The sequence below is a fragment of the Neoarius graeffei genome, chromosome 11 (genome assembly GCF_027579695.1).
Source record: "Neoarius graeffei isolate fNeoGra1 chromosome 11, fNeoGra1.pri, whole genome shotgun sequence".
Lineage (NCBI taxonomy): Eukaryota > Metazoa > Chordata > Actinopteri > Siluriformes > Ariidae > Neoarius > Neoarius graeffei.
The window spans coordinates 45210663-45223484 of record NC_083579.1 but is presented as its reverse complement, the minus strand read 5'-3'; the positions used below and the strand labels follow the sequence as shown (position 1 = coordinate 45223484).

Below are 12822 nucleotides of genomic sequence, written 5' to 3'. Positions count from 1 at the left end.
AGTTACGCCTACTATTTTTACGTTGGCACTATTCACGAAGGTTAGTGTCCGCACGCGGGCTGTTTGAGTAGCAGTAAGGTTTCGCTGTGTTGCGGAAATTGCGTAGATCGTTTCTAAGCGTGTGTGAGAGTGCAGTGAACTTCTGGAAAAGTTGCAAGGTAGTCTAACTTCATTCTCTGCAAGAACGGAAGCTCACCATGTCGGCCCAGATCATCAGCGGAAAGGAAGTCTCAGCGTAAGTTTTATCGGAAAACATCTACCGCAATTTGCGTAACTCAGGTAAACTCTGAAGTAGCTGGGTGCGCAGCTTGACGTGTTCAGGGGGCTTTATGGACCACATTTCTGCACACCAGATAAACGTGGTGTCGATGGAGGGTTTTTTTTCTTTCTTGAAGTTCTGAAGTTTTGTACTGAATAATAAGACGCGAGAAAGTTCTCGAATTCAGGAGCATGGTGGAGCACGTGCAGCGCGTGCGCGTTAATTTAATGTCCTCCAGTGTTGCATTCTGCGGAGCTGTTTTGTTTAGTGCGAGTGCACACTACCGTTCAAAAGTTCGGGGTCACCCAGACAATTGTGTTTTCCATGAAAAGTCACACTTTTATTTACCACCATAAGTTGTAAAATGAATAGAAAATATAGTCGAGACGTTTTTCTGGCCATTTTGAGCATTTAATCGACCCCACAAATGTGATGCTCCAGAAACTCAATCTGCTCAAAGGAAGGTCAGTTTTATAGCTTCTCTAAAGAGCTCAACTGTTTTCAGCTGTGCTAACATGATTGTACAAGGGTTTTCTAATCATCCATTAGCCTTCTGAGGCAATGAGCAAACACACTGTACCATTAGAACACTGGTAGTCCGGGAGCCAAAGGCCCAAATTTGGCTGAACCTGGCTTCGTCGGTTAAAGTTTTTTTTTTTGCTGTTTGTTGTTGTCCAAGGTCTACTCATTAAGATAAGAGAGGGTGCCCGGTGATATCCCTTGGGCAATTCCGGATATTGGCCCTTTATTGTTGGATGTGCTGCAGTCATAGCCTAAATTCTGACATTTTGACATTCTTCACTTTATGTTCACCAAAGTCTATATCTCCTCTCATCTCATTATCTGTAGCCGCTTTATCCTGTTCTACAGGGTCGCAGGCAAGCTGGAGCCTATCCCAGCTGACTACGGGTGAAAGGCGGGGTACACCCTGGACAAGTCGCCAGGTCATCACAGGGCTGACACACAGACACAGACAACCATTCACACTCACATTCACACCTACGGTCAATTTAGAGTCACCAGTTAACCTAACCTGCATGTCTTTGGACTGTGGGGGAAACCGGAGCACCCGGAGGAAACCCACGCGGACACGGGGAGAACGTGCAAACTCCGCACAGAAAGGCCCTTGCCGGCCCCGGGGCTCGAACCCAGGACCTTCTTGCTGTGAGGCGACAGCGCTAACCACTACACCACCGTGCCGCCCCAAAGTCTATATATCATACTTATTTTTGTGTTTGTTAACATAATAGGATGAGTTGAGGCCTGGGGGTGGGGTTCCAGCCATGGTTGGGGGTGTGGCCATGCAATTGGGGGCGGGGCTTATACCAAAAAGCCCTTTATTACTCTATTACTTTGGTTGTTAATGCGAGCCTTAAATTATTAGGCATACACTCCATTGTCATCCTTGTGTTTACTTCTGCAGGGGCATATGAGGGACACAATTAGCTAATTCAAGCCAACTTGTGTAGCTATCTTGCTAACTCTGTCAATCACACTGACCCCAAAAGATCACAGCACGCATAAGCTAAGCAGAGAAACTATTTGACTGTAATCATGAAAGAGCAGTGACATGTACTCACTGCTCACCAGTGAACTAGACCCATAGTTTCACAACACTGGCTAGCACACCCAACTCTCACCTAGTAAATGCTGGTCACTGATTTTTTTTAAGCTAATACATTAAGCTAATAGATTGCTTATTTTAACGATATTGACTGTTGAAATAGTAATGTCCCTGGTTCCCTAGTAAAATTCAGGGCATTGTCCCCGATTATCATCTCAAAAGTCTGTTAACCTTACCCTCACCCCCACTCCAAACCACACTGCTTGTGGACTGAGAGTCATGTGCACTAGCCAGTCCACTGACTAGCACGACTTTTAAAACGTTGGGCAGTAAGGTTTCCTTAAGCTAATACATTAAGCTAATAGATTGCTTATTTTTACGATATTGACTGTTGAAATAGTAATGTTCCTGGTTCCCTAGTAAAACTCAGGGCATTGTCCCCGATTCACCCCCACTCCAAACCACACTGCTCTTCCACTGACTAGCACGACTTTTAAAACGTTGGGGAGTAAGGTTTACTTAACATTCTCCTCTGTACTAGCTGGCATCCAGTACATAAGCATATTTTTACAGACACTAAGCAATGGCAAAGGGTTTAGAGGGTTTTTTTTTTTCATCTGAACTCTTAGTTCTTTCCTTAAATAGTTTTTGTGTTTTGTGTGTGTGTTTGCATACTGTATGTAATTATTTTACATAATTATTGCTCATTAGTGTGTGTGTATGTGTGTGCGTGTGCATGCATGCATGCACGTACATGCTTTATGTACTGTAGTTCTTGTATCAGAATTGTTAATTTTGCAAATTTATGAAAGGGACAATTACACGTTTGACTAATTTGAATGACAGTAAAGCGTGAATACTGTACAGCCAATTTGGTTAATTGAAAATCAGTATCTTTTGCTATTCTTGTGTGTGTGTGTGTGTGCGCATGCTGTATATGCCATTTTGCATGCTTGATATATTGCATACTATAGTTTTACATAGTGGATCACTGGTGTGAGTGTATATGCATGCTGTATATAGTTCTATTGCATGCTGTATATAGTTCTTTTACATAGTGGATCACTGGTGTGAATGTATATGCATGCTGTATGTATTTCTATTTCATGCTGTATATACAGTAGTTCTTTTACATAGTGGATCACTGGTGTGAGTGTATGCATGCTGTATATAGTTCTATTGCATGCTGTAGTTCTTTTACATAGTGGATCATTGGTGTGAGTGTATACATGCTGTATATAGTTCGTTTACATAGTGGATCATTGGTGTGAGTGTATACATGCTGTATATAGTTCGTTTACATAGTGGATCATTGGTGTGAGTGTATACATGCTGTATATAGTTCGTTTACATAGTGGATCATTGGTGTGAGTGTATACATGCTGTATATAGTTCTTTTACATAGTTATTGGTCATTAGTGTGTGTGTGTGCATGCTGTATATAGTTCTTTTGCATGCTGTATAGTTCTTACATAGATATTGATCATTATTTTGTATTAACTGTAGAGTTTATGTAATACTTGTATAAAAATCGCTTATTTGGAAAAGTTATGAAAGGGTTAATTAATCCACATTTGATGTATTTGAATGACAAATATAGAGAAAAATGTGAATACCTATCAGATACAGCCAACTTGGTGCATTTAATATCAGTATTTACACTGATATTATTTTTTTTGTATTTTCTTCCATTATTTGGGCATATAGGGCATTAAAGGGTTAATATATTAAATTGCCCAAGGGATATCACCGGGCACCCTCTTAAATCTTGAAGAGCTACCTCAAATCTATAAGATAAAGCAAAAAAAAAAACTTTAACCAAAAATTCCGGGTCCGACCCCATGGCTCCCGGACTATGGAGTGAGAGTTGCTTTCTCCCTCACACCACTTCTGTCATGTCTCGAAGACATCAAGGCCTGGATGGCCTTGAACTTCATCTCATTTCATCTCATTATCTGTAGCCGCTTTATCCTGTTCTACAGGGTCGCAGGCAAGCTGGAGCCTATCCCAGCTGACTACGGGCGAAAGGCGGGGTACACCCTGGACAAGTCGCCAGGTCATCACAGGGCTGACACAGAGACACAGACAACCATTCACACTCACATTCACACCTACGGTCAATTTAGAGTCACCAGTTAACCTAACCTGCATGTCTTTGGACTGTGGGGGAAACCGGAGAACCCGGAGGAAACCCACACGGACACGGGGAGAACATGCAAACTCCACACAGAAAGGCCCTTGCCGGCCACGGGGCTCGAACCCGGGCCTTCTTGCTGTGAGGCAACAGCGCTAACCACTACACCACCGTGCCGCCCGGCCTTGAACTTTTTAAATTTTAATGAAAATAAAACAGAAGTGATGGTGTTTGGCCCCAGCGGCTCTTGTGAACCCTTGCCCGTTGATTTGGGCCCTTTGGCAGACTATGTAAAGCCAACAGTCACAAACTTGGGTTTTAAGATGGACAGTGATTTTAAATTGGATCGGCAAATTAGTTCCGTAGTGAAGTCTATGTGTCAGCCCTGTGATGACCTGGCGACTTGTCCAGGGTGTACCCTGCCTTTTGCCCGTAGTCAGCTGGGATAGGCTCCAGCTTGCCTGCGACCCTGTAGAACAGGATAAAGCGGCTACAGATAATGAGAATGAGACTCAAGTTCTTGGGTGGCATGGTGGTGTAGTGGTTAGCGCTGTCGCCTCACAGCAAGATCCGTTAAATGAAGATAGTACTCACTTTTTGTATTTTTTTTTATCAGTCTAGTGCACTTGTTTCTTAGTGCTCTGTAATCTGCCCAGTGTTTAGCCTCATTGCTAACTGTAGCTTTGACCCAAGCAGTGTGTCTTTCCCTGATAACAGCTGCAATAGCATCGTTGAACCATGGGTTATCTTTACCACTAACTCTAAACTTTCTCATAGGTGCATGCTTATTAATAAGGAACAGAAAAGTGTTTTTAAAAAAGTTCCAAGCACATTCTGCATCCACCATTTCATAAACACAGGGATGAGAGTTTTCTGCTTTTCGGCGGATTTCTGCTTTTTCTGAGTAAAAAACCTTTTTTATATTATGCCAAATCCGTTGAGAATTTTTTTAAAAATTAATTTCGGGGGGTTGGGGTACGTTCCTTCATGTTGTTCAAACTTAATTAACTCCAACAATGTTTACACATTATTTGTAAGTCGCCATCTTTAGTTTCGTTTAATCTTGTTGAATGTGATGTAAAATTCGTGTTATCTACATTGTCATTGGTCAAAACATCGATGTCGAGACCATAATAGCCAATCAAAACAGTTTTTACAAAGACACCCACATCCACTTTCTTTTATCAAAACTTACACGTTCGTGAGCTGCATATCAAAAATACTTTCCTCTAATCGGCGTGTTTTCTCAAGATGCCGAGTACTATTGACAAGCGAGATGAAGCGAAGGTACGTGAAATTGATGCTGGTATAAAAAACAAGTTTAGCAAAGCAAAAGGAAAGCAAGAGAGGAGTGAGAGAGAGAGCAGAAGAGAGCCAGGTTAGAGCATGTAAAAACCCAGGAGGCGCTGGCTAATGAAAGAAAAAGGAAAAAAGAGAGGACTGATGAGCTTTTGGCTTTGGCCAAGAAGCTGAAGAAGAATTCTCATCTCATCTCATTATCTCTAGCCGCTTTATCCTTCTACAGGGTCGCAGGCAAGCTGGAGCCTATCCCAGCTGACTACAGGCGAAAGGCGGGGTACACCCTGGACAAGTCGCCAGGTGATCACAGGGCTGACACATAGACACAGACAACCATTCACACTCACATTCACACCTACGCTCAATTTAGAGTCACCAGTTAACCTAACCTGCATGTCTTTGGACTGTGGGGGAAACCGGAGCACCCGGAGGAAACCCACGCGGACACGGGGAGAACATGCAAACTCCACACAGAAAGGCCCTCGCCGGCCCTGGGGCTCGAACCCAGGACCTTCTTGCTGTGAGGTGACAGCGCTAACCACTACGCCACTGTGCCGCCCAAGAAGAATTCTAAATGATGTAATGAAAATTTGTTTCAAAAATAACTGGGAACTGTAAACAACTTTAACTGTAAAAAGTGTGAATAGACGTATGCTCTTCCTTTTGAATAAAACATACAAGTGATCTGGACAATAAGATAAAGACATTTCCCATAAAATATGCATTTGTTTGATTTCAATACATTGAATATATGATAATTTGAATTGTGGGTTGTTTTACAATCAGGGTACAAAGTTTGTGTCACAGGGGTCCAAAATTCAGATTGATTCAAACTGGTTCTTGTACCAGTTTTTAAGTGAAGGACAAGTTAAAGAACAGATAGGCATGTGTAATAGTTTGTATTATAAGAAGATTAAGTGTAGCTTTAAGCAGGGCTGGGAGAAACAAATGAAGTGATTCTCGGAGAGGACTTTTTTTTTTTTGACAATTCAGAATCCACTACTTCCATAGTGCTTTTAAATATAAGGCTGTAAGCTTTGTGTTAGTTGTCTCTAATATTTATGTCCCAATATCTTGACCACATTTTAGGATGAAAATAATCATTTTAGATATGTTATTTTATATTGAAAAATTAGCTGTCTCGGAGAGGACATTTTTTTGACACAATTACATACTAATTTGATCAAAATAGTCTGAAAACTTACTGGCAATCAACATTAAAACTCAACTATGTTTCCAATGATATGGAACCAAATATTTGTTTTATGGTATAAAGAATGATTTAAGTGCATCCCTTTTGGAGCTACCTGTGGTCAAAAAAGCACTTTTTCTAAATGACATGAGTAATTTTGCTAAATATGACATATATTGAATAGAATAGAATAGAATGCCTTTATTGTCACTATACACATGTACAATGAGATTAAAGCATCTCCAATAACAGTGCAAACAGCGTGTAGAGAGAGAGAGAGAGGGGAAGGGAAAAGAGAGAAAAAAAAAAGGGGGGGTAAGGTGCACAGTCTGAGGTGTATGTGCTGTGTTACACATTATGGAGTGAGGTATTGCACATATAAAATATTGCACAGTGACAGTCACATTGTAAATTATTGCACGAGATAGTCACATTATAAGATAAAATATTACACATTATGAAGTATTGCAAGGTAAGGTGCGCAGTCCTGAGGTGTATGTGCTGTGTGTAATGCCGCTTTTCCACTACAAACGTGGCTGAGCCGTGCCGTGCTGAGTCGAGCTGAGTGGGGCTGTTGGAGTTGCATTTCGACTACAACCGCGCTGAACCGTGCTGGCTGGAAGTGGGTGGACACATTGGGTGGAGTTAGCGAAAGTGGGTGGACGTCACGTGATGTCGTTAAGCAGCGCAAACAGTGACATCAGTGACAGTGGCGGAACAAGTCAGAGCCGGGCCGGGGGCGGGGCAAATGACCGGGCCCTTTATTAAAGCTTATCATAACATCATTTTAGGCTACAAAATGTCCGCAACTGCGGTGTTTACCAATTTCAACACTACCGGGTGCAACTATGTTATTTAGTACATCAAGTCCTTCAAACGAACATGTAACTCAGAAACAAAAAACATTAGGACACTGTACATGGCTCATAATAAAACATCAATAGCCTATACTGCGCACATTATTTGAAGGGCATACGAATGAGCGCTCAGAGGTTGCAACGGTGACAGGAAGAGTCAGAAATAAAAGGAGGGCGGTGCAAACCTCACTGAATGCACTGTGTTTACCAATTTCAACACTACGGGGTGCAACTATGTTATTTTGTACATTAAGTCCTTCAAACGAACATGTAACTCAGAAACAAAAAAACATTAGGTGACATACTGTACATGGCTCATAATAAAACATAAATAGCCTACTGCGCGCATTATTTGAAGGGCATACGGCGAGCCTTGCGCTCCGCGAACTCGTCCACGATGCTCTGTATGTCACTGATTCAGTGAGCTTTTAAGCGGTAGTCTCACGACCCGGATAGTAAACAATAAACATGGAGGACATGGAGTCGTTAGTGTTGCTGGTCTTGGTGCTGTGGCTTGTTGTCACCGACAACGCCAACAGATACTGGCAAGAGCGTATAGATGAGGCGAGGCACATAAGGCTTCAGAAATTCTCGTAATTCGTAATTATTCTCCTTCCGGGTTTGCGGTGTTTACAGATCCCAGCGCGCTCGCGGGGCGTGTGTGGGCATGTGAGGACACTCCTCCTCACCAATCAGTGCACAGGGGAGTGTCTGCTCACGCCCCCAACCTCACTCGGCACGGCTTGGCTCGCTTCAGCCCCACTCCAAAACGGTGCGAGTTTTAGGGGCTAAGCAGGGCTGAAACGAGCTGAGTCGTGCTGGTTTTTGGTAGTCGAAACGCGAGCCGTGTCGGGCTGAAGTGAGCTGAAGCGAGCTGAAGTGAGCTGAAAAAGGGTAGTGGAAAAGGGCCATAAGGTGCGCAGTCCTGAGGTGTATGTGCTGTGTGTAAGGTGCGCAGTCCTGAGGTGTATGTGCTGTGTGTAAGGTGCGCAGTCCTGAGGTGTTGTCACAAAATAACGGTTTTGTTTTCTCGAGATCACGGAATAACGGTTTTGTTTTCTCGAGATCTCGAATTAGTTGTGTTGTTTTCTCGAGATCCTGAATTAATTATGTCGTTATCTTGGAATAACGGTTTTGTTTTCTCGAGATCACGGAATAACGGTTTTGTTTTCTCGAGATCTCGAATTAGTTGTGGTGTTTGCTTGAGATCCTGAATTAATTATGTCGTTATCTCGGGATAACAAGGTGAATAAAAAAAAAGGATTATATGAAGGGCCTCTCTCGGCTTCCGTAAACAGGAGAATCATCCAGACGGTCTTTGTTGGATAGCGGTGGTGGTGGCGGCCTGATGGGGTCCTCCGTCTGTGTTTACGAACAGCAGAGCTGAATTGAAGTAATCAAGTATCTGAGACATTCACAGCGCAAGACTGATTTGCCAGTAATGAACAGTGGCTGATCTACCATTACTGCTCTGACTTTCTTTACTTTTTTTTTTAAATTTGAGCTGTGTGATTCTCTTTAAAGAGATTAATCCTGGAATTTGGATGCATGGTGTAATCTTGTGTCCTGCACACTGACCTTTGTGCATGCTGTAAAGTTTTATTTATTTTTTTAATCACTGAGAGATAAAGACAATGTTGTAATTTTTATCAAACTGGCTGTACAATGACTGTGATCAGAGTACAACACCTTCTTCCTCCAACTGATTATAACCAGAGGCAGACAGTAATGAAGTACATTTACTTGAGTACTGTACTTAAGTACACTTTTCGAGTATCTGTACTTTACTTGAGTATTATTATTTTTTTGTTAACTTATGACATTAACTTCACTACATTTGAAAGACAAATGTCGTATTTTTTACTCCACTACATTTCTATCAAGGTCCTTGTTATTCATTACTATGAAGCAGCTTTGAAAGTGGATGTTTTTTTATTTTATTTTCTAAAACGTGTTTGATTTTTTCGCAGGTGACAGTGAGACAGCCGATCAGTAATCACTAGGGTCCACAGACTGTATAAAATCAAGCTCAATGATTTCTCAGCAGCTTTATTTAACACGATCAGTTGATGGCGGAACGGAAGGAGGCGGTTCTTCTGGAGCATGCACGCACTCATGGCTTTACCTAGAACCCGTGTTTCAGTTTTCTGAAAGGATTAAAGATTCGTTTCGTTTTAAATGTTTGCTTTGTTTGGCGAAAACGAACCACATCACGGCCGACAAAAAACGCGCCATCCAACCTGCGGAAGCATATTGACGGATGTAAACGTTTTATTCCAAGAGAAAGCTTGCAACGAAGTTGTCTGTGCTTTTAGAGCGAGCAATAACGTTGCAATAGCTATGGAGTCTGGTTAGTCACATGACTTTCTGTGGATTTGCCTGCCAAGTTGCCGTAGCCTTGTTTACGGCTAACGTTAACACATAGCTAGTTAACTTGGATGCTGTTAGTTAGCATGTAAAAACAGAGTTATGCTATGAATAACATTAACTTCTCTGAAGTGCTTACAGAAACATGTTTTAGCATAATCTTGGCAAATAAACAGAATGTAGAAATCTTTCTTTTCTAGTAGCGTTAGTTACCCAGTATGATTTAGAGTTTGAAGAGAGTTTGCTAGCATGTCAGGTGGAGCTTCACTGACTAGCGAGCTTAACGTTAAACCACCATGATGCACAGCATGTGTTCATTTTGTGAATCCACATTTCTGTCTTTGGTAACAGCGTTAGGTTTTGTAAGCGCTGTGGCAATAATACAACAATGCGTTGACAGAAAATGCACTTTTAATACTTAAGTATTTTTAAAAGCAAGTACTTCAGTACTTAAGTAAAAATTTGACTGGACAGCTTTCACTTGTATCGGAGTAACATTTGACCAGTGCGATCTGTACTTTGACTTCATTACTTAAGTTGGGTACTTTGTCCACCTCTGGTTATAACAGTCATGGTTTAAAAAAAAAAAGACCATTGATCTAGAGTTGTTTTTTTTTTTTTTTTTCCCTGGATTGATTTTTAATCCCACTGGCTTCTGCTCCCACGATTATTATTTTTCTTTGCACCTGCCCGTGGCTATTTTCTAATGCATTTACTCAGTTCTATTTTCTTAAATAGAATCTAATATAATGCACAGCTGACTAGTCAGCTGGGATAGGCTCCAGCTTGCCCGTGACCCTGAACAGGATAAGTGGCGACAGATGATGGATGGATAATGCATAATAAAATCCTAGTGATTTAATCCACGAGCGGCACGGTGGTGTAGTGGTTAGCGCTGTCTCTTCACAGCAAGAAGGTCCGGGTTTGAGCCCCGGGGCCGGCGAGGGCCTTTCTGTGCGGAGTTTGCATGTTCTCCCCGTGTCCGCGTGGGTTTCCTCCGGGTGCTCCGGTTTCCCCCACAGTCCAAAGACATGCAGGTTAGGTTAACTGGTGACTCTAAATTGACCGTAGGTGTGAATGTGAGTGTGAATGGTTGTCTGTGTCTATGTGTCAGCCCTGTGATGACCTGGCGACTTGTCCAGGGTGTACCCCGCCTTTCGCCCGTAGTCAGCTGGGATAGGCTCCAGCTTGCCTGCAACCCTGTAGAACAGGATAAAGCGGCTACAGATAATGAGATGAGATGAGATTTAATCCACAGTGCCTCTCGTTAGGATAGAGAATTTACTGACGATTAATGACCGAATATGATAAAAGCATCTCGAGCACCATACTGTGTCCAATACATGCCTTTTGTTCATCAAAATGGCTTTTCTTTGTAACATGAGCTTCATTTTGGGCCACGTGGTTATGTGTACACCACTAAAAATGTTCCTGTTGGGTCCTGTGAGATCCCGGTCTCGATGCGCACCTCCACACATGTTATTTAGTGTCATATGGTTTGTACTTGGTCTTAATGTGCACCTTAAGGCGGCATGGTGGTGTAGTGGTTAGCACGGTCGCCTCACAGCAAGAAGGTTCTGGGTTCGAGGCCGGCGGGGGCCTTTCTGTGTGGAGTTTGCATGTTCTCCCCGTGTCTGCGTGGGTGCTCTGGTTTTCCCCATAATCCAAAGACGCGGTTAGGTTAAAACGGGACGGCTTTGGGCTGAGGCGCCCTTGAGCGATGCACCTAACTCCCAACTGCTCTCCGGGCGCTGTTCGCATGGCTGCCCACTGCTCTGGGTATGTGTGTGTGTGTGCTCACTGCTCGTGTGTGTTCACTGCTTCAGATGGGTTAAATGCAGAGAGGAATTTCACAAGTGTGTGATGAGTAAAGTTGTGCTTTCTTTCTTCCTTCTTACATGCTATCAAACTCCTCAGCTCTGAGGGACTGGACTGATTCTCATGCACTGTTGATTATACCATTTGCACAGTGGACAATAATGCACTATTGCCTTATAATGTTTACACACGCACAAGGTTTACATTTATTTATTCCCTTTCATATACTACCTCAATATGCACACAACTCTGCACCTTATGTTACTTGTGTCTGCACTTTGTTGTGGTGTTTATTGTCTGTCTGTTGTGTCATTTACCGTCTGCGGCGTTGCACTCTTGCACTTTGTTCTATTGTAGATTGTAGTCCTGTGATCTTTTTTTTTTTTAACTTTAATTTTTATTGATGTTTTCATTCAACAGTGAGAAATAACAATCACACACCAAAAGAAAAAAAAAGACAAAAAGATAAAAACAAAACCAAAAAAAGCCTGAAACTTGGGGAATCACATTGTATTTTCAGTCTTCCTCTCCAAAGTCATTATGACCGTCTATGTTTGAGTCCTTATATAGAGTCCATTTTGTCCATCTTTGTTCTCCTTGCTCCTCTTGTAGTCTTATATGAAATGTCATCTTTTCCATTATGTAGATTTCCTCTACAATCGCCAGCCATTGATTTCGGGTAGGTGGGTCCACTTTACACCAGTTTTTGGTTATAGCTTTTTTACTAGCTGTTAGCAGAACTTTAACTAAATACTTATCTTCGTTTTGGATATTTCCCTCCATTAGATTGCACAAGTAAAGTGTCTTACTGTTCATAGGAACATCATATCCTAGTATTGTTTGTAGAGTATTATGAACCATTCCCCAGAACACAGATATCTTATGACAATTCCAAAAGATATGAGCATGGTTTGCTTGTAATTCACCACATTCTCTCCAACATGTGCAATTTGTGTTGGAGTATTTGTTCTTTATCATGGGAGTGATGAAGTATCTTATCACATTTTTCCAAGAGAACTCCCTCCATGTCCGTGAGTTGGTGGATGTTTGGTGTGTAATCCACATATTTTGCCAGTCTTCATCTGTGATTTCTATGCCAAGTTCTGATTTCCATTTCTCTTTTACATAATCAGTTGAATTTGTATTTGCTGTCAATGCTTGATATAGTACAGACACACTTCTGATTGGTTTTCCTGAGTATGATTTGTTTAAAATTTGAATTACACCACTCACTTCTATGTAGGGGTCTCTTTTAATTTCCTTCTTATAATAGTCCCTTAGTTGTAAATATCTATGAAAATCACGTTTCTCCAGGCCATACCTGTTCATCAT

The 12822-nt window shown here is 41.9% G+C and overlaps 1 protein-coding gene across 1 annotated transcript in view; it reads left to right on the top strand.

Moving 5' to 3' along the window:
• Nucleotides 1-49: 49 nt before the first annotated feature.
• The window catches only part of mthfd1b (methylenetetrahydrofolate dehydrogenase (NADP+ dependent) 1b), an 86716-nt gene continuing 73943 nt past the window's right edge, over nucleotides 50-12822 (top strand). Inside the window, exon 1 of the mRNA XM_060933995.1 lies at nucleotides 50-235. Within this exon, the coding sequence (XP_060789978.1) occupies nucleotides 198-235 (38 nt within the window). The 5' untranslated portion in view covers nucleotides 50-197. The remainder of the gene's footprint in view (nucleotides 236-12822) is intronic.